A 22,701-nucleotide genomic window follows, 5' to 3' on the forward strand; every position below is an offset into this window, starting at 1 on the left:
ACGAGTTCAACACATTCACAACGTCTTGCTTCATCAGACGCTTTCATCCAAAATGACGTACAGGGGGGATTAGAACCTTTTATCCTGCTGTCAAATGCTTTACTTCTTGCCCATACCCACCCACTTCCTGTATAGTGTCATGCCTTTATATCTACCTGTCTTATCTCTTTATCTGTTGTAGCTAGATATATGTAGGCTAACCCTAACCCTATCTGCATGTGTATTGTAACCTCAGACTCTTCTATTCCAATACTGCGCTTCCATTTGCTGTATCCCCCCTTCATCCTCCCTCCTCTTCTCCTCCACCCCAATCCCTCCCTGTCCAACACCATCTCTATATCTCCACCTCCATCCCTCCCCTTCCATCCCTTACTCCATCCCTCCACCTCCATCCCTCCCCCTCCAACCCTTACTCCATCCCTCCATCTCCATCCCTCCACCTCTATCCCTTACTCCATCCCTCCATCTCCATCCCTCCATCTCCAAGCCTCCCCCTCCCTTATTCCATCCCTCACCCTCCATCCCAGGCTCTGTCTTGGCCGTGCTCCATGGAGGACCTGGAAGTGGAGATCCAGAGAGACGCATCCCCCTCGGGTTCCCCTCCTCAGGAGAGAGCGTCTGAGCCTGGGCCTCCCTCCACTCCCTCACCCCCCTCCCCCCCAGCTGGCTCTGCCGTGCACGCCCTACAGACCAAGGTGAGGGCTGTCTCCTACCGGCCTGGGCGGAGGGAGAGGAGGAGAGACAAGAGGACTTCAGACATCCAGCCTGTGGGGCCTGGCTGGTCCCTAGTCATGCCCAGAGAGAAGGCCCGTGGCAAGGGTAGGGTGAACCCTCCAGTCCCCCTCAAATACCCCGAGTGTGGAGGGGCATTGAGCAGCAGTGAGGAAGAGGAGGAGGATGGTGAGCTGGAGGTGCAGGTGGAGGTGGAGGTGGCCAGACTACATCTAAAAACCTCCCCACCTGGCACGCCCGGGGAACCAGAGGCCCGGAGCTCCAGGAGGGGGGGAGGGAAGAACGGCTCTGACGGAGGCCCAGTTCGGACTGCCTCTGGTCAGCCCGTTCCTCCTCGAGGCCTGGGCGAGGGGTCCAGTGTGGAGAACCTCCAGACAGACGTCTTGAGCAGCACCACAGACGGCCCCTCTCCTTCAAAGCCTGCTCCGCCCTCCTCCTCTCTCTCCTTCTTGATGACCTCTTCCTCCTCCACCACCACATCCTCCTCCTCCTCTCGACACTGGGCACCCCCTAAAGGCTTCTGGAGAGTAGTGCGTCCAGAGACGCTCCACCTGAACGGTGCAGAGCCACTGTGTGCTGCAGCTTCACTTCCTGTGAAGGACTACACTCTGCTGTCGTCTCTTCCTGTAAAAGATTACAGTCTGACTACATCACTTCTTGTGAAGGATTACGGTCTCACAACATCACTTCCTGTGAAGGACCACGCTCTGATGTCATCCATTCCTGTGAAGGACTACTCTAGGACCTCACTTCCTGTGAAGGACTACACATTGACCTCATCACTTCCTGTGAAGGACCACACTCTGATGTCATCCATTCCTGTGAAGGACTACTCTAGGACCTCACTTCCTGTGAAGGACTACACTTTGACCTCATCACTTCCTGTGAAGGACTACCCTCAGGATTACACCTCATTACTTCCTGTGAAGGACTACATTCCAACCGCATCACTTCCTGTGAAGGAGCTTGATGAGCACCAGAGAACCATGCTGGAGGAAGCAGATTGGGGTGGTGCCATGGCAACCCCCTGGGAGCTCCAGCGCTCTGACAGCCTGGAGAACTACTTGGACAGGTGTGAGCGGCGGGGGGCGGAGCCTGGCCTGGAGGGCTACCTGGACAGGTGTGAGCGGCGGGGGGCGGAGCCTGGGTTGCCGTTGGGAGGGCTGTGGAGGGCTGACAGCTGTGAGAGCGTGTGCTCACAGGGCGGTGCTCTGTCCATCGACGAGAGGGTGGAAGCCAATCAGAGGGCCCGAGGAAGACGGGGGCGGCCCGAGCGGGAGGAGGGGCTCTGCGTTGACAACCCGTATCGCTATGGAGACGAGGTCAGCAGGAGGGAGGATAGAGGAGGTATGGAGACCTTTGCTTTATGTTCAGGTGGTGGGAGAAAGATGACATCTGGTGATACCCATGTTCAACTGTTTAGGAGGTGTGGGTGTTGCCTGGGTAACAGGGTGGAGGAGGTGTGGGTGTTGCCTGGGTAACAGGGTGGAGGAGGTGTGGGTGTTGCCTGGGTGTTGCCTGGGTAACAGGGTGGGGGAGGTGTGGGTGTTGCCTGGGTAACAGGGTGGAGGATGTGTGGGTAACAGAAGTGCATGAAGGAGATCATTGATCATAACCAGACTAGCTCTCAGGGTGTCGTTGGTCACAAGCATTTCCATGACGCTGTCTGAACCAGGCCTCTCACGACGCGGCCAGCTGGCTGTGTTTACGAGCTCATGCTTTATCCAGCCAATCACAGCCTGGGCAGCTGTGTGGTGTTTGATGTGAGTAGGATGATAGTGAGGGGGTGAGGATGTAGGTAAATTAGGGTGGAGGTCAGGCTAGGGTTGGACTGAGGGGGGATTTGGAGGTGAAGTTTAAAGAGAAGATGGAGGAGAGGGTGTAGTTGAGGGTGGAGGTAGGGGTGGATGGTATGAACAGTATAGAAATATACTGGTATGAATTTGGCTTAGCTGATTTCTGCTGCGCAAGTCTACGTTACTTTCACAATTTGGAGGCTGCAGTAGTGAGAGGCTGCAGTACTGAGAATATTTTTTCAACCTTTCTCTGATATAAATTTTAGGGCACACCGTCCAGCCCTAGGTGGAGGAGAGGGTGGGGCTGAGGGTGGAGGAGAGGGTGGGGCTGAGGGTGGAGGAGAGGGTGGTGGGGCTGAGGGTGGAGGAGAGGGTGGGGCTGAGGGTGGAGGAGAGGGTGGTGGGGCTGAGGGTGGAGGAGAGGGTGGGCTGAGGGTGGAGGAGAGGGTGGGGCTGAGGGTGGAGGAGAGGGTGGGGCTGAGGGTAAAGCTTGAGGTGAGTGTGTGAGGGTGGTGTGTGAGGGTGGTGGGGCTGAGGGTGGAGGAGAGGGTGGGGCTGAGGGTGGAGGAGAGGGTGGGGCAGAGGGTGGTGGGGCTGATGGTGGAGGAGAGGGTGGAGTAGAGGGTGGTGGGGCTGAGGGTGGAGGAGAGGGTGGGGCTGAGGGTGGAGGAGAGGGTGGGGCTGAGGGTGGAGGAGAGGGTGGGGCTGAGGGTAAAGCTTGAGGTGAGTGTGTGAGGGTCATGTGATGAACAGCTGGATGGACAACAGATGTTAGCTGCTATTTATAACAATCTGAGTGTGAGCATGTATGTGTGTGAGAGTATGCGTGTAGGTGTGTGTGTGAGTATGTATGTAGGTTTGCGTGTGCGCGTATGTGTGTGAGTGTGTGTAGGCGTGCATGTCAACTTGGATTAGCGCAAAGGTGAGCATTCATGTGTCAGCCTCTCTGTTTTCTGCATGCGTTCATGTGTGGACCTGACTGCAGGATAGCATGGCCTGACTGCAGGATAGCATGGCCTGACTGCAGGATAGCAGGGCCTGACTGCAAGATAGCATGGCCTGACTGCAGGAAAGCATGGCCTGACTGCAAGATAGCAGGGCCTGACTGCAAGATAGCATGGCTTGACTGCAGGATAGCATGGCTTGACTCCAGGATAGCATGGCCTGACTGCAAGATAGCATGGCTTGACTGCAGGATAGCATGGCTTGACTCCAGGATAGCATGGCCTGACTGCAAGATAGCATGGCTTGACTGCAGGATAGCATGGCCTGACTGCAGGATAGCATGGCCTGACTGCAAGATAGCATGGCTTGACTGCAGGATAGCATGGCCTGACTGCAAGATAGCATGGCCTGACTGCAGGATAGCAGGGCCTGACTGCAAGATAGCATGGCCTGACTGCAGGATAGCAGGGCCTGACTGCAAGATAGCATGGCCTGACTGCAGGATAGCAGGGCCTGACTGCAGGATAGCAGGGCCTGACTGCAGGATAGCATGGCCTCACTGCAAGATAGCAGGGCCTGACTGCAGGATAGCACGGCTTGACTGCAGGATAGCAGGGCCTGACTGCAGGATAGCATGGCCTGACTGCAGGATAGCAGGGCCTGACTGCAGGATAGCAGGGCCTGACTGCAGGATAGCATGGCCTGACTGCAAGATAGCATGGCCTGACTGCTGGATAGCACGGCTTGACTGCAGGATAGCAGGGCCTGACTGCAGGATAGCATGGCCTGACTGCAGGATAGCAGGGCTTGACTTCAGGATAGCAGGGCCTGACTGCAAGATAGCATGGCCTGACTGCAGGATAGCATGGCCTGACTGCAGGATAGCATGGCCTGACTGCAGGATAGCAGGGCCTGACTGCAGGATAGCATGGCCTGACTGCAGGATAGCAGGGCCTGACTGCAGGATAGCAGGGCCTGACTGCAGGATAGCATGGCCTGACTGCAGGAAAGCAGGGCCTGCAGTCAGGTGTTACGTAAGACCTGGTGGGGGGGGGGGGGGGGGGGCTGGCCTGTATGATCTCACTCTAAGCACCTCTAATACCTGCATATGAGGGATTAAGCTGCAGTTGGAGGGGTTAGGAGCTAAAATCAGGGAGTCGGTGAGGGAATCGGGCTAGTAATCAGAAGGTTGCTGGTTCGATCCCCGGCTCTGCCAAATGACGTTGTGTCCTTGGGCAAGGCACTTCACCCTACTTGCCTCGGGGGGAATGTCCCTGTACTTACTGTAAATCGCTCTGGATAAGAGCGTCTGCTAAATGACTAAATGTAATGTAATGTAAATGTAAAATACCAGACCAGCTGAGATATCAGACCAGCTGAGATACCAGACCAGCTGAGATATCAGACCAGCTGAGATACCAGACCAGCCGAGATATCAGACCAGCTGAGATATCAGACCAGCTGAGATACCAGACCAGCTGATGGGAAGACCATCAGAGATACCAGACCAGCTGAGATACCAGACCAGCTGATGGGAAGACCAGCAGAGATACCAGACCAGCTGAGATACCAGACCAGCTGATGGGAAGACCAGCAGAGACACCTCAGCTGTGTTTTTACTGATTATTGATCATTATTGTTGGCGTGTGTGTGTACAGGATGATGTGTGTGTGTGTACAGGATGATGTGTGTGTGTGCATCTGTATGTAATGATTATTGATCATTATTGATGATGTGTGTGTGCGTCTGTATTTATTGATGATTGTGTGTACTCCCTCACACGGCCAGGTTGCCTGGACAGTGACTCCAACAGGTTGGTTCCTGTGTCCTACCCCAGGTGAGTCAACCCAGGGGAGTCGTTCTCCTGTAAGGGGAGTCCGTTCTACCTCAGGTGAATCAGTTCAACTCATGGTGAATCAGAATAACCCCAGGTGTGTCACTTATTCAGTTCTAACCAAATGAGTCAGTTCTAAGCAAGTGATCAGTTATAACTAAATGAGTCAGTTCTAACCATGTGAGTTAGTCAGTACTCAGGTCAACCAATTCAAATTCAGGTGGATTACTGGATGAGTCATTTGTAAACAGATGAATCAGTTGTCAGATTATGGAGAGTATGTTGTTGTGTTTCCAAGGTAAACTACATGTTTAGCTGTGTACAGTATGCTAGCACACTAAGCTATGTATGTAGCTGTGTACAGTATGCTAGCACACGAAGCTATGTATGTAGCTGTGTACAGTATGCTAGCACACAAAGCTATGTATGTAGCTGTGTACAGTATGCTAGCACACGAAGCTATGTATGTAGCTGTGTACAGTATGCTAGCACACTAAGCTATGTATGTAGCTGTGTACAGTATGCTAGCACACGAAGCTATGTATGTAGCTGTGTACAGGGTGTTGGCGCGCTACGCTAGCATGTCCCCTGTCCCAGGATGATGATGCGTTGGGGGATAATCCCAGGGTATCATAGCTCCCTGACAGCCAGCAGAGAGGATAAACCCTGCATGGAACAACGCACCACCATACTAAGCCAGTGTTTGTGGTGTGTGTGGTATGTGTGTGTGTGTGACTGGTTTGATGCTCCTCTACTCTGATGTAAGAGGGCTTAGGAGACGAGGCGGGATGGGGGGAGGGGGAGGAGGGCCGATATCTCCACAGGCTGTGTGCAAATCAGTTGTTTAAAAATGTATGAATGTATTTGCCGTTACACATCCCCTTCCTCTCTCTCTTTCTCTCTCTCACTCCCTCTCTCTCACTCCCTCTCTCTGTCTCTTTCCCCCAATAACCCTTCATTCTCCTTACCACTTCTCTTCCCTCTCTGCCTTTTACCCCTCTCTCTCCATCTCCCTCTCCCTCTATAATATCTTCCTTCTCTCTCTACTAACCTCTTCTCTCTGATTGACAAGTGTCTGTCCCTCCGTACCTCTTAATTGACAGGTCTCTGTTCCAATCAGAAGAGCTTCCTCTGAGCCCCAGACATGAGCAGGCTAAGCTGTTGCTGGAGCGCGCTCGCCTCAAGGCCCGGTCCAATCACGTCAAAGGAGAGAGGCCGCCTCGCCGCTCGCAGTCCGACCAGAGATACAGCCACCTGTGAGTCTGTGTGTGGGTGTGTGTAGGTGTGTCGTTTGTGTGTGTGTGTGTGTGTGTGTGTGTGTGTAGGTGTGTGTCGTTTGTGTGTGTGTGTAGGTGTATGTCTGTGTTCTCTCTCTTCCATCTCCTTTTCTGTCTGTTTTTCTTTTTCTATCTCTCTCTTTCTATCGCTCTCTCTCTTTCTATCTCACTCTCTTTCTATCTCTCTCTCCCTTTCTATCTTTCTCTCCCTTTCTATCTCTCTCTCTTTCTATCTCTCTCTCTTTCTCCCTTTCTCTCTCTCTCTCTCTCTTTCTCTCTTTCTATCTCTCTCTTTCTTTCTATCTCTCTTTCTATCTCTCTCTTTCTATCTCTTTTTATCTCTCTATCTATTTCTATCTCTCTCTTTGTCTCTCCCTCCCTCTTCCTCCAGTGTTTCCCTCAGTGAGCTGTTGTTATGTAACTGCTGTTAGTGTTGAAATCATAACTGTGCTTAAGCTGCTGGAGGCTGGTGAGCCAGCAGGATGTAATCATATTTATCATCCTTCAATCCCTTTACCTGTCTGCAATGTGCATTCACACTGATCATATTAGCCCCAACACTACCGGTCCACACACACACACACACACACACACACACACACACACACACACACACACACACAGGGGATCACACACACACACAGGGGATCACACACACACATTAGCAGAGACACAAACGCAGTAGCGGAAACACACAAACAGCACATACACTGAGGATTACACAGGGCTTTGATGTATTGTCTTTTTGGATGAGTGTTGTCACGGTGATGTGGCTGTGAGGCTGGATGTTCTGTTGTCACGGTGATGTGGCTGTGAGGCTGGATGTTCTGTTGTCACGGTGATGTGGCTTTGAGGCTGGATGTTCTGTTGTCACGGTGATGTGGCTGTGAAGCTAGTCATCCACTGCAGGGTTGCAAAGGTTTAAGCATGACCAGTCATTTAACAACTGCTTAAATCCTCTCATCCCTCTATCCTCTCAGTTTGTCATTCTCTCATCCTCTCATTTCCCCTCCTATCCTCATCTCCTCCCTCCCTCCCTCTCCTCCCCCTCCTTTCCTCCCATCCAGCAGGAGGCAGCACCAGCACCCTCCCCCCCACAGTCCTGCTCCTCCCCAGAACCCTGCAGAGCTCAAAACCACAGAAGAAGTCCCTGCTCCAGCTCCGCCCCAGCCCGGCCCACTCCTCGTTCCCCAGGAGACAGACTCCTCCACCGGCGACCGGCGCTTGCGTCACCAAGGTTACTCACCCACACGGGTGCGGTTCGAAGATGAATCTGAGAGGGAGGCGGAGTCTCGCTACCTGGACAGGGTGAGGGAGCGTGGGCGGAGCCACAAGCTCAAGGCGGGGAAGAAGGAGAAGAGGGTGGACCCCGTCATCGCCGTGGCCCCGCCCAGACAGGATGAGGCAGGGCCAGCGAGCGTGGAGGCTGCATGGGGACAGGAAGTGACATTGAGGAAGTGTGAGGCATGTGGGTCAATCCTGAGAGACCCTCCTCCAATGGCGGGCAAGCCCCAGGTTGCTCCCACCCCCTCGCTGCCCAACGACGACCAATCAGAGAAGCCGACCTCTCGATGGGCGCCACCTCCCAGCCGATCGGAACCGAGCGTCCAGGGAACAAAAGTCAAAGTGCCGGTGGTGACGTTTGCAGGTGCTTTCATCCTGGGGGAGGACGGCTCTGGGGGGGGCCGGGGGGGCGGGGGCGGGTGGGGGAGAAGGTCAGGGTTCGGGAAGCTGCGCAGACGCAGCCGCAAAGGAGAGAGCCGTCTGGAGTCCGGTAACGGGCCGTACGGGCCCTCCTGGGCCCAGAGACGTAACTCCCTCCCACGGCCCCGGGGCCACGCCCCCACAGAGAGCCCCGCCCCCACAGAGCACCCTCCGGTGGGTAACAGCAAGGAGAGCCCCACCCCTCCACTGCCTATCAAGTCTGCTCTGAAGTCCTCCTCCAGGCCCCGGCCCTCCGCCAGCCCCTCCGTCCAGTTCAGGCTGAGCCAGGCTGGGGAGCCCGGGGGCCCGGTGGGGCTGGGGGCCCTGGAGACAGGGGTTGAGGGGGGGGTGGCCCCCTCCCAGACCGCGGGGCCCCCCGCCCTGGTGCCCTGCATACGGCCCTCCTCTCTCCGGTACTCCTCCGCCAGGATCACCCCCGACCTTCCGCCAGCCGAACTCTGGGACACGCCCTCGGACGGAGGTGAGGACATGACGTGACCCTGACCCTGACAAGACCTTGTACGACCTTGTTTGACCTTTTTACGAACTTGTATGACCTTGTACGACCTTGTAAGACCTTGTATGACCTTGTATGACTTTGTATGACCCTGCTATTTTCCTAGTTAAACTGACTTAATGTTGTTAGATTTCATTCACCTGTCTCCTCTCCTCACCTCCCCAGGTGTGGTGCTGGCCGGTGACTCCTCCCCTCCCATCCCAGAGTTCCGCCCCCGGGGATTGGGCGTGTCCAGGACGGACGACTTGAGGGCAGAGCTTCTGCGGTCGGAGCACCTGAAGGCAGAGGGCCAATGGGAGGAAGGCCCTGAAGGAGCTCGGTGAGTTGGCCCCGCCCACACATCGGATAATGAGTTGGGCCCACCCTCACATCGGATGATGTAGAGACACGGTTTCAGAGTCACTGAAACACTATGAGAATCTCTGATCCTTGATCTTCTGCTGTACCTTCTGGATGCTCTTTGTATGTAGCTTTGAGTCAACAATGTCAACATACATGTAAAGAGATGTCAACATACATGTAAGAGATGTCAACATACATGTAAGAGATGTCAACATACATGTAAAGAGAGCCAACACCGCCCCCTACTGTCCCATCAGAGACACTGACCGCTTACACCCCTCACATACACACACCTCTGACACACACACCTCTCACACAGACACACCCCTCACACACATCCCTCACACACACACCCCTCACACACACACCCCTCGCACACACACAACCCTCACACACACACCTCTGACACAGACACCCCTCACACAGACACACCCCTCACACACATCCCTCACACACACAACCCTCACACACACACCTCTGACACGCCCCCCTTCCCCCCCTGACGTGCCCCTCTCTCCAGCAGCAGGGGTCCAGGGAAGCTGTCCCTGCGCCGGTTCTTCTCCTCCCTGGGTCTGAACAGCGTGGGCAGGCTGGTGAAGGGGGGCCGCTCCAGCAGCATGGAGCAGCTCAGCGTCCCGCCCCCCTGTGCCAGCTCCCCCAGCCCCACCCGCAGGCCTCACTCCCCCACACGCCTGCAGAGGACCCCCTCCCTGCAAGCCCTCAATACCGTCAGTACCCCTCTCCTCATCTCTTCTCCTCTCTCCTCCTCCCCCTCTCCTCATCTCTTCTCCTCTCTCATCCTCCCCCTCTCCTCTCTTCTCCTCTCCTCTGCTCCTCTCTTCTCCTCTCCTCTCTCCTCCTCCCCCTCTCCTCTCTTCTCTTCTCCTCTCCTCTGCTCCTCTCTTCTCCTCTCCTCTCTCCTCCTCCCCCTCTCTTCCCCTCGTCTCTTCTCCTCTCTCCTCCTCCCCCTCTCTTCTCCTCTCCTCTCGTCTCTTCTCCTCTTCTCCTCTCCTCTTCTTCTCTCCTCTCCTCTTCTCTCTGTCTCCTTTGGCAGTTAGCCTGTGTTGGCTGTTATGTTGTGGTTGTAATACCGAGGTGCTTCAGCAGGTGTCCCCGCTGGCCCAGCTGCGCAAGGCGTCGTCGGTGCAGAGTCTGGAGAGGAGAGCCGAGCGCTCCACCATCTTGGGAGAGCTGCACGTGCCCTGCGGACTGGCTCCCAGGTCTGTGTGTGTTTGTGTGTGTATAGAAGAGAGGAAGATAAAGAGAGATCCGTGTTTTTCACCTTCTAACTCTGACAATCGTCATCCCTCCACACACACATACCCCCCCTACCTCCACACACACTTTACCCCCCTACCTCCACACACACATACTCCCCCTACCTCCACACACACATACCCCCCCCTACCTCCACACACACATACCCCCCCTACCTCCACACACACATACCCCCCCTACCTCCAAACACACATACTCCCCCTACCTCCACACACACATACCCCCCCTACCTCCACACACACATACCCCCCCCTACCTCCACACACACATACCCCCCCTACCTCCACACACACATACCCCCCCTACCTCCAAACACACATACCCCCCCTACCTCCACACACACTTTACCCCCCTACCTCCACACACACATACTCCCCCTACCTTCACACACACATACCCCCCCCTACCTCCACACACACATACCCCCCCTACCTCCACACACACATACCCCCCCTACCTCCAAACACACATACTCCCCCTACCTCCACACACACATACCCCCCCTACCTCCACACACACATACCCCCCCTACCTCCACACACACATACCCCCCCTACCTCCACACACACATACCCCCCCTACCTCCAAACACACATACCCCCCCTACCTCCACACACACATACCCCCCTTACCTCCAAACACACATACCCCCCCTACCTCCACACACACATACCCCCCCTACCTCCACACACACATACCCCCCCCTACCTCCACACACACATACCCCCCCTACCTCCACACACACATACCCCCCCTACCTCCACACACACATACCCCCCCTACCTCCACACACACATACCCCCCCCTACCTCCACACACACATACCCCCCCTACCTCCACACACACATACCCCCCCCTACCTCCACACACACATACCCCCCTACCTCCACACACACATACCCCCCCTACCTCCACACACACATACCCCCCTACCTCCACACACACATACCCCCCCTACCTCCAAACACACATACCCCCCCTACCTCCACACACACATACCCCCCCTACCTCCACACACACATACCCCCCCCCTACCTCCACACACACATACCCCCCCTACCTCCACACACACATACCCCCCCTACCTCCACACACACATACCCCCCCTACCTCCACACACACATACCCCCCCTACCTCCACACACACATACCCTCCACACACACATACCCCCCCTACCTCCACACACACATACCCCCCCTACCTCCACACACACATACCCCCCCTACCTCCACACACACATACCCCCCCTACCTCCACACACACATACCCCCCCTACCTCCACACACACATACCCCCCCCTACCTCCACACACACATACCCCCCCTACCTCCACACACACATACCCCCCCCTACCTCCACACACACATACCCCCCCTACCTCCACACACACATACCCCCCCTACCTCCACACACACATACCCCCCCTACCTCCACACACACATACCCCCCCCTACCTCCACACACACATACCCCCCCTACCTCCACACACACATACCCCCCCCTACCTCCACACACACATACCCCCCCTACCTCCACACACACATACCCCCCCTACCTCCACACACACATACCCCCCCTACCTCCACACACACATACCCCCCCTACCTCCACACACACATACCCCCCCCTACCTCCACACACACATACCCCCCCTACCTCCACACACACATACCCCCCCCTACCTCCACACACACATACCCCCCCTACCTCCACACACACATACCCCCCCTACCTCCACACACACATACCCCCCCTACCTCCAAACACACATACCCCCCCTACCTCCACACACACATACCCCCCCTACCTCCACACACACATACCCCCCCTACCTCCCCCCCCCCAGGGAGCTCCAGAGGGCCCTGAGTGTGGAGGAGGTTCTGGCCCCGGGGGGGACCCTGCGCCCCGTGGGGGGGACCCTGCACCCCGTGGTGTCCCAGCCCCTCCAGGACGGCACCCTGCTGTTGGAGATCTCCCGGCCGCCCAACGGACCCTTCGGCTTCCTCATCTCCAGGGGCAAAGGTCGCCCCGACACAGGTAGGAGACCACACCTCCATGACTGAGGCCACGCCCCCAGTGCTGCACAATAAAAATGTATTCAATTAAAATAGGATTATTTTTCTCCCCTTTTATCTCTCGCCTTTACTACTCTCTCCACCCTTCCCCCCCCCCCCCCAGGTGTGTACATAGAGCAGGTGGGTGGCGGCCCAGGGGAGGGGCAATACGTGGGGCTGCTGGGGGTGGGGGATGAGATTCTGGAGGTAAACGGGGAGGCTGTGGGCGGGCTGACCCTGGACCAGGTGACCCGGCTCATGACCCGAGACAGCACCGCCTCCCTGCGCATCCTGCCCTGCCGCCACAGCCCGCGCTGAGGAACCTGGGGGACTGACTGGGAACGTGGGGGACTGGGGAACCTGGGGGACTGGGGGACCTGGGGGACTGGGGAACCTGGGGGACTTGGGAACTTGGGGGACTGGGGAACCTGGGGGACTGGGGAACCTGGGGGACTGGGGAACCTGGGAGAACCTGAGGAGACCTGGAGGAACTAAATTGACTTTTTGAAAATAAAGAGAACACAGAATAACCTGGCAGGAACCAGCTCTGAGAGGGAACCTACAGACACCAGCTTTGAGAACCTGCAGGAACCTGGGCAACACTGACACCTGGTACATACAAGAACACAGAAATGTACAGGAACCGAAATAGTTAAACATGTATTCATCCATTCCACTAACAGTGACTGTAATCTTCACACATTCTATAAACACCACATCTCTACAGACACACATCTCTCCAGAAACACCTAATCTCTACAAACACCAGAGGAGGTGATTCAGCTCAGAGTAAAACTCTGTCTTGTAAATTGCGGACCGCCACTGTAGGGAAAACCTTTTTTATTTCAATGTGGAAAACTGCTAAAAAAGCTTAAACTGGAACGTCCTGGTTAAAACAGGACCCAGGAAACAGCAGTTTTCAGGCAGATGCTAACAGGAAATAACTTGTTATGTTAATTCAGCAAATTACATAATATCATTATAGTATTACAATTCAGATAAAAAATGTTAACATGTAAATCAAAGTTTATGCAAAAAGAATTGAAGAATATTCTATTGAATTACTGTTGACTGGTTGTAATGTAGAGAAGATTTTGTCTGAGCTGAAACCTGAATGTGTAATTATTTTTGTTTAACAATAAATAGCATAGATATTATGATTAACCTTCTGAGAAAATGCCTTGCATTTATTTGCATATCCTTTGTTGACCACTAAGTGGTCTGTATGTCAAACGTGAAGATACACTGGCGTGTGACGGATTCTGGGGTTGCACGAGAGATGGGGGTTGTCTTCAGCGATGCAGGATGGTGCTCGTGACGGCCGTTGTACAGGACATCAACAGAGAGAAAATATCGTGACTGAACGCAATGGAGTTCTAACCGCAAACGCTTCCGTTAAAATGTCACAGTGGTTTTTTGCCTGTATTGCGCGTCCTGTCAATTCCCTCACTGTATTTGAATTTCTATCGATAGCCTAAATATGTTAGGCTAATTACAAGACCAGTTTGTTAATTTAGACCTAGCCTACGGTGTGTGTGTGTGTATGATGTTTTATAAGGTGCAGCCTAATAACAAACAGAACGGGATAAATAACGAGCCATCCTCTGAGATTGCCGCCATTCCTGGGCCAACAGACCTGTTCATTAATTTACCAAGTTAATTAGGCCCACAGCCTAAATAACAGTGACAGCCTTCCCTGAAGCAGTCAAATAAAACGGAATCAATATTACCTGGCCGTCCGTCCTCTCCGCGCGCCCAGGTGAAGGCCCGTCACAGCCCGATACTCCCCGTCTTCTCTCTGATGGCGCCGCGCTGATACGAGGTTATCTCCCTCGGCCATGTGGCCCCGTGGGAGCCGGGATAAATTGACCGTGACTTCCAACCCGGGCCACCCCGCCGTGACAGCACGTGACAGGGAACAGTGCCGTCCAGGGGACATCAGATGATGTTCTGTGTGTCTCAGGTGGATCTTTAAAGATGCATTTTGATCAATGCTATAATGCATTAAAAATTATACAATTATATTGTAGGCCTATAGAATATGTTATTATAGACTTACAGTAGGCCTAATTAATAATCTTCTAAATGTTTAGGTTAAATACAAATAGAAAATCCGGTAATTTTTTTCTTATACAGTTTTAATGCTGGAATTCTTAATGAGGCCTATTATTATTTGCCTTTTTACTTTTCTTATTTAGATTTAGCTTAGTTTTCTTGTCATAAAGGTGAGTGATTAGTCTTGCGTGTGTACATCAGTATGCACGTGTTACAGGAGTGCATCTTATTCAAAACATTCGTTTAGACTATTCGTTTATTTACTCCCAGATCAAACGCGTTTTAACTACCTCGCCCCTGGCTTCGCTTCCATCGCCTCTAAGCTGCTTCCGTATCTCTTTATGCCTTGCCCTCCACGAGCCTATATAGCCTACGACAGCCAAATAATAATGAATCATTTCATAAATAATGGGTTTAGCGGCTTATCGCAAGCGAGGAGGCCGCTGCCGCGCGCTTATCTCTCCTGGCCACATTGAGCCGGTGTTCCGCTCCCCATACCGAACAGCGCGCGGGATGCGGTGAGGAATAACTCCAACATCACTTCCAGTTCCACACAGTCGCTCCTCTGGCTGGAAAAAAACACCCAGATATGGATGACCCCCTTACAAAATGGCTCCACTCACACACTAACATCAACAACACGTCAGGAAAGGTAAGCGAAAATCGAAATTTCTTTATTATCATCACGTTTTTATATAAGACTCGAAGGTTATTACGTTGATTTTTGATGAAGGATATGTTGTGGTATATTTCGGTGTTTTCAGTTATTGTTCGTTCGGACGGACACTGGAATGCAGCAGACAAGGCCCATTTTATAGGATTTTTTTGTAGCTTAACTAAAGTGTGATGTGGTCATTTTAATTGATGCGTAGAAACGTTATGATACGATAACACAATAGAAAAACTCCGGAGTTACAGATTTCGGAAACGGATAGTCTCAATTTTCAGATCGTTGTTTTAAATGGTCATTGACAAAGGCCTATTTTCTGAAATAAAATATTGGAAGAAATAGACATGTATTCTATTTCACGTTCGATTCAATGCCTGTATAGGGCCATATTAAACACTCAATCTTGATAGAATCGATCACAGGATTTAAGAGGACAAACTCCATGGATTTAAGACGGCGATACATCTAAAAAGACATCAGAATATCCTTTTAAATTATAAATCTTAAACATGCTCCAAAATAAACGGATTAGCAAGAACAAAAAAAGTGGTAGGCTATCAAATTAATGTTTCGTTCTTTGGTAATACCGATTTAGGGTTTAAGCTAACTGAAGCTATTCTGTCCATTTTAGACGTTCAGACGGAAGGGCCTAACGGCGAATTTCGTTAGACCTTGAGCTATGGACAGAGACCAAAACTAAATTTAAAACCACTTCATATCAACTCGAAATAATCAACACAATTGTTACTATTTTCAGACAAATCATTGTGCTTATTTGTAGCCCATTCTTGGATCTAACAAGCTTTCAGTAGGCTGTGTAAATCCTCCCTACAGCAACAGCACGAAACCCAGATGACGGCCGAAAATGTCCGTTTATCCGTGTTCTGACTGAGTTTACAAGATGTGTGTGTGTATGTGTGAGTTATAGGTTAGATTATAAAGATTATTTCATAAATTAGGCTGTGTCACATCATACAAGATGCTCACGCGCTCCGTGGTCTTGGAGGAATGGAGGCGGTATTACGGTCGGACATTTAGACTTGAAGCTTTACTCTTTCTGTCCGTGTTGCAAACAGTTATTTCTTCCTCTGTGGTCCGCGGTCCCAGGAGGGCACTGCTAGGCCTCTCTGGCAGCTGGGATGATGGAGAAACGGACACGGGAGGTCGGTAGTCCTCGTAAGGAGTCTCGTGGACCGAGCCAGAACTCCGTCGCCACTGCGAATGGATACAAGCACGAGGAGGAGGAGGAGGAGGAAGAGGAGGAGAAGAAGTTCGCGGAGGAGGAGGAGGGAGCAGAGTCAGATGACGCTCCTCCTCAGAGCGCGCTAAATGGGACTATCATCACCAACGGCGTTGCCAAGGAAACAACTCGCGACGCCCTTGACCTGAAAAGGGAAGTGCCCGTGATAGAGCTCTCGAGGAGAGGCATTATAAAGGCGGGAGAGCTTCGAGCGGACAGACATACGGTACCGATCACGGAGCTTCGCAGACCTCCCGTGCCGCTGCCGCTGCCGCACAGAGACGTTCTGAACGACGCTCGAATGGTCCAGCTGAGCCCCAGCGCGTTCCCTATCCCGGCGCGAGCGATGCTGTACAACCTGGCACAACCTCTGGCCATCAACAGGTAAACTAAGATTTTTGTAAATTATTTTTCAATGGCAAAGAATGACAAATACTTTTTTGTCATTTTTATTTATCCCCCCCAAAAAAATCTTAATAATTTATCTGATGTCATGTATGGCATTTTGTGCGCTGTCAAACCCTTTAATGCTATTTTGAAAACACAACTTTGAACATAAAAAATCCGTAATGTTGTTTATTATGTCTGTGGCCCTGTAACATTTATGAAATATTAGCCTGGTTGTTTGACCCAATGAAATTATATATTTTCATTCAAAATGATAAAGAAACCGTGGTGTGTGTGTCTATATGTACAAACATGTATATCGTGTCTATATGTACAAACATGTATATTGTGTCTATATGTACAAACATGTATATTGTGTCTATACTGTACAAACATGTATATCGTATACAGTAGGCATGTGTATATATAAATATATGTATACATATGTATATATGCTATATAGTATATGTGTGTGCTTGCATACACTGTGTGCGCATATAGAAATACTGTGCGTTGTGTATACACTGTTTGTGTTGTGTATGTATGTGTGTGTGTGTGTATATACTGTATGTAGAGAGTGTGTGTGTGTCATGCTCCTCAAGCATGTGTGTGTGTGTGTATGTGTGTGTGTGTATATACTGTATGTAGAGAGTGTGTGTGTGTATGTGTGTGTTGTGTATGTATGTGTGTGTGTGTATATACTGTATGTAGAGAGTGTGTGTGTGTCATGCTCCTCAAGCATGTGTGTGTGTGTGTATGTGTATGTGTGTGTGTATATACTGTATGTAGAGAGTGTGTGTGTGTATGTGTGTGTATGTTGTGCTTCTCATGCGTATGTACAGTATGTGTAGTGCTCCTTATGTGTGTGTGTATACTGTGCTATTTGTGTGTGTGTATCGTACTCCTTGTGTGTGTGTACTGTGTGTACCATGCTAGTCATGCGTATGTGTGTGTGTGTATGGTGTTCCTCACGCGTGTGTTCCTCCCAGCAGCCAGGGGGAGACAGAGCATTATGGGATGTACCCCAGCAGCAGGGTGAAGAGGCGTCCGGCGCCGTACGAGGTGGAGCTGGACGAGGGTAGGAGATGTTTAGATCTTTATATGTATGGTAAGATCTCTGCTGGGTAGTCTGCCTCCGCACCCCTCCATCTCTCCACCCCTCCATCTCTCCACCCCTCCATCTCTCCACCCCTCCATCTCTCCACCCCTCCATCTCTCCACCCCTCCACCCCTCCATCTCTCGACCACCCCATCCTTTCACCCCTCCATCTCTCCATCCTAATCCATCCATCCTGGATTCATATCAGGCATTCATATCAGGCAGTTGTTGATGGTAGCTCTAGCTGGTGTGTGTGTGTGTGAGTGTGTGTGTGTGAGTATGTGTGTGTGTAGGCAGAGAAGGGAAGGGGAGATATTTTCTCATGTTGATGACCTCTAGAGAGGTTTAGTCACCAGGAACTCTATAGAGCTGATTACTCCTCCTTCTCATGCCTTCCCACCTGCCCTCTCCACCCCACCACCCCCCTCCTGTCCCCCCCCCCCTCCTCTCCCCCTTCCTCCTCTCCCCCCCCCCCCTCCTCACCCCCCCCCCTCACAGCGGGCCAACCCAAGATCGTGCGCCGTATCTTCACCAACAGCCGTGAGCGCTGGCGGCAGCAGAACGTGAACGGGGCATTCTCGGAGCTCCGCAAGCTCATCCCCACCCACCCTCCGGACAAGAAGCTCAGCAAGAACGAGATCCTGCGCCTGGCCATGAAGTACATCAGCTTCCTGTCCCAGCTCCTGGAGGACCAGGACGGGGGTGGGGCGCGGACCGTGGCGGGGGCCGGGGGGGCGGGGGGCGTGGGCGCGGGGGGCGCGGGGGCGGGGGGGCGCGGGGGCGGGGGGCGTGGGGGCGGGGGGCGTGGGGAGGGAGGAGCTGCTGGAGGCCCTGTCTCCAGGGTCCAGCTGTGGGAGTCTTCCAGACGGGGATGCCAGCAGCCCAGACAGTTTCCCCGAGGAGCAGGACCCTCCTCCGGCCACCAGGACCAGACCGGCCCCCAGGACCTCCAGGGACCTGCGGCGCTCCGCACGGTCACTAGATGGCGCCGGACGGCGATGATGATGGTGGTGGTGATGATGTTGATGAAGATGGTGATGATGTTGGTGATGTGAGGAGGATGAGAGAGGGGAGGGAGAGATGGAGAGAGAGATGAGGTAGGGTAAGATGGAGAGAGGGATGAGGTAGGGTAAGATGGAGAGAGAGATAAGGTAGGGTAAGATGGAGAGAGGGATGAGGTAGGGTAAGATGGAGAGAGGGATGACTCCATCAGGTTCTCTTAGGTGTCTTTTGTCCACTCCAGGGCCCAGGGGGAGGGGCCTCAGGGGTCAGGAGATCTACCAACATTAGATCCCTACAGTTGATCTCAGTAGATTACTCAGATGGGAAGATCCCCTGGTCCAGCTTAAGACCAGAGTGTAAATTCTGCATGTTAGATGTTGTCCAGGAATGGAGGAAGAGAGGAGGAGGGGAAAGGGAGGGGAGGAGGAGGGGAGGAAGAGGAGGAGAGGGGAGGAAGAGGGGAGGAGGTAGAGGAGGAGGGGAAGGGGAGGGGAGGAAGAGGAGGAGAGGGGAGGAAGAGGGGAGGAGGTAGAGGAGGAGGGGAAGGGGGGGAGGAGGAGAGGAGGAGGAGGAGAGGGGAAAGGGAGGGGAGGAGGAGGGGAGGAAGAGGAGGAGAGGGGAGGAAGAGGGGAGGAGGTAGAGGAGGAGGGGAAGGGGAGGGGAGGAAGAGGAGGAGAGGGGAGGAAGAGGGGAGGAGGTAGAGGAGGAGGGGAAGGGGGGAGGAGGAGAGGAGGAGGAGGAGAGGGGAAAGGGAGGGGAGGAGGAGGGGAGGAGGTAGAGGAGGAGGAGAGGGGAGGAAGCGGAGGAGAGGGGAGGGGAGGAAGAGGGGAGGAGGTAGAGGAGGAGGGGAGGAAGAGGAGGAGAGGGGAGGAAGAGGGGAGGAGGTAGAGGAGGAGGGGAAGGGGGGGAGGAGTAAGATGAGTTGAAGACGGCGGAGGTATAAACCCAGTGATGAGCAGAGACACAGTTACGTAACCCCTAACATGTAACATGCTACTGTTGTGTGTATGGTGTGAGGGGATGTGGTACCGTGTGTCTAGATGTGTGGTCCTGGAGAGAGGAGCCCAGGACATGACACCAGTCTGCTGAAGCTTGTTTAGGTACCAGTCGCTAGCAGAACACAGATGAAGACGTTCGTACAGTGTGTTAGATGGTTTATACTGTACTGCAGTTGTAGTTTAGTAAGGTACACTAAAATAATCACCCCTCTCTCCCTCTCTCTCTGTCTCTATCTCCCTCACGCTCTCTCCCTCTCTCTCTGTCTCTCCCTCACGCTCTCTCTCCCCTTCTCCCTCTCTCTCTGTCTCTCTCTCCCCCTTCCTTCTCTCTCTCTGATGACTACTCACCAGCAGGTCTTAATCAGTAAATCAGAGAGCTGACCCCTGATCCCTGACCCATCAGACAGTCCATCTTGGTACCTTGGTTTCCCTGTATTCATAAATCTAAGGGGCATTGAATTGTATGTTCTGTTTGAGGAAAAATAATACCTTGTTTGTTGTTTGATATATATCTGTTCACAATGTTAAAGCAATCAATGACTTTTCTATGAAATACTTAAATAAACCCTGTTGAAAGCAGTGAAGTGTCCTACAACCTGCAGACTGGAGACACCCCCCCCAACACCCCCCCCCCCCCAACACACACACACCCAACACACCCCCCCCCCCAAAACACACACACACCCAACACACACCCCCCCCAAAACACACACACACCCAACACACACCCCCCCCAACACACACCCAACACACACCCAACACACACCCCCCCCCAACACACACACACACACCCAACACACACCCAACACACCCCCCCCCCAACACACACACACACACCCAACACACACACCCCCCCCAACACACACACACACACCCAACACACACACCCTTCCAACACACACCCAACACACACACACACGTCACACTAGCAGGGGACCTCACTTCCTGATAGCCTGTGACAACTTCCAGTTCCTCCTGTTGGGTGATCACTTCCTGTGCGAGGTCAGCTGGGCTGTGTGACCTGGATATCCTGCCATTGTGGAGGGAGCTCCCTGCCCCAGATTCCTCTCTCTCTCTACCTCTCTCTACCCCCCTCTCTCTTTACTGTACTGCAGTTGTAGTTTAGTAATCACCCCTCTCTCTCTCTTTCTCTCTCTCTCTCTCTCTCTCTCTCTCTCTCTCTCTCTCTCTCTCTCTCTCTCTCTCTCTCTCTCTCTCTCTCTCTCTCTCTCTCTCTCTCCTGTTTCTACAACCATTGCTGAGTTCTAGTGAATGACAGTCTTGCAGTAGAATTCAGTGTGTGTTTGGGTCTGTCTCAGTACCCCTCCCTCCTCCCCCTCAACCCCCCCTCTCCTCCCCCTCCCTCCTCCCCCTCCTACCTCCTCCCCCTCCCCCCTCCCTCCTCCCCCCTCCTACCTCTCTCCCCCCAGAACACAGTCCCCCTGGAACAGGAGCACCAGCGGTTCTTCAGTCAGAGGAAGAGAACCCACGGTTCCTCCCAGGTGTTCTAGAACCCCTGCAGTACTCTAGAACAGCAGGCTGCCACCGGGGTGACCTCATTGGCCAGGACTGAGGGTCCTCCAGCCAATCAGCTACCTACTGGACGGCTGCCCATCCAAGATAGACAGGAGGACCAAGGACGGGAGGGAGGGGGTGGGGACGGGGGGGTGCACGCTTTATACTTTTATGTATGTGTCTGTTTCTGTGTGTGTGTTTGTTTAGTGTCTGTGTATGTGAGATAGAGTGTGCTTGAGTTTGTATGTGTGATTGTATGCTTGTGTGTGTGTGTAGGAGTGTGTGTGTGTGTAGGAGTGTGTGTGTGTGTTTATCAGCTCAGCACACATGGAGAAGGCTGTTGCAGCCAGCAGCTTCAGTATGCTAATGTGCTGTTATCTGCTGGGCTGCAGGACAACAGCAGCTCTCACTCACAGCAGGGACAAGCTGCACCTCACAGATTACCCTGCTGCTCTGCCAACACAGTCACTCTCTCTCACACACACACACACACACACACACACACACACACACACACACACACACACACACACACACACACACACACACACACACTCCTTTACACACACACACACACACACACACTCCTTTACACACACACACACACACACACACACACACACACACACACATACACACACACACACATAAACATACAAACACACTAATAACAAACACACACAGACACACACACACGGTCACGCTGCATGTCAGACAGACATAAATCACATAAATAAACGCAAAAATTTGCACTCAGTCTTTCTGCAACACACACAAACACACACCAAAATACTCACTCACACACTCTCTTTCTGCAACACACACCAAAACACACACTCTCTCTCTGCAACACACACCAAAACATAACACACAAGCTCTTTACAACGCGCACACACACACTAAAACACGCTCTCTTCAACACAAACACAAACATACAAAGTTCCCAAGGTTTGTTGCTGTGACTTGACACAGAGCAGTGGTTCTCCATCCTGACCCTCGTCCCTCCCTGTCCTGTATGTCTACATGTTTCCCTGCTCCAACACACCTGATTCTAATGAATGGGTCATTATTAGCTTGATAATGAACCATTCTTTACCCATTCATTAGAATCAGGTGTGTTGGAAGATCGAAACATTTAAAACATGTAGGACAGTGATGGACGAGGCCCAGGACTGTGAAAGGCGTCTGGGAATCAGAACGGAGCTGTTGTGTGTCTTCACCAGCAGAGGGCGCCAGCCGTGAGTCAGGCTCCTCC

General features: G+C 52.8%; 2 protein-coding genes across 3 annotated transcripts; both read left to right on the forward strand.

The window, feature by feature from the left end:
* The first annotated feature begins 498 nt into the window (after nt 1–498).
* Nucleotides 499–12,808, forward strand: si:ch211-13f8.1 (uncharacterized). Of its 2 annotated transcripts, none has more exons than XM_062481778.1 (9): nt 499–2,079; nt 5,262–5,310; nt 6,411–6,563; nt 7,652–8,769; nt 8,971–9,124; nt 9,671–9,875; nt 10,255–10,367; nt 12,273–12,463; nt 12,605–12,808. In XM_062481778.1, exons 1-9 carry the CDS (start codon nt 549–551, stop codon nt 12,796–12,798), a joined length of 3,708 nt encoding a protein of 1,235 aa, XP_062337762.1. In that variant the 5' UTR covers nt 499–548; the 3' UTR covers nt 12,799–12,808. The 2 variants fall into 2 exon arrangements, with proteins under 2 accessions (XP_062337762.1, XP_062337763.1); XM_062481779.1 differs by having other exon boundaries at nt 7,655–8,769.
* Nucleotides 12,809–14,788: 1,980 nt separating this feature from the next.
* LOC134036736 (T-cell acute lymphocytic leukemia protein 1-like) lies at nt 14,789–19,357 on the forward strand. The gene is given in 5 exon segments (XM_062481802.1): nt 14,789–15,187; nt 16,282–16,829; nt 17,825–17,910; nt 18,430–18,694; nt 18,696–19,357. Coding segments are annotated over 4 exon segments (1,074 nt in total). The 5' UTR covers nt 14,789–15,187; nt 16,282–16,344; the 3' UTR covers nt 18,934–19,357.
* The last annotated feature ends 3,344 nt before the right edge of the window (nt 19,358–22,701 follow it).

Source organism: Osmerus eperlanus, chromosome 16 (genome assembly GCF_963692335.1).
Source record: "Osmerus eperlanus chromosome 16, fOsmEpe2.1, whole genome shotgun sequence".
Lineage (NCBI taxonomy): Eukaryota > Metazoa > Chordata > Actinopteri > Osmeriformes > Osmeridae > Osmerus > Osmerus eperlanus.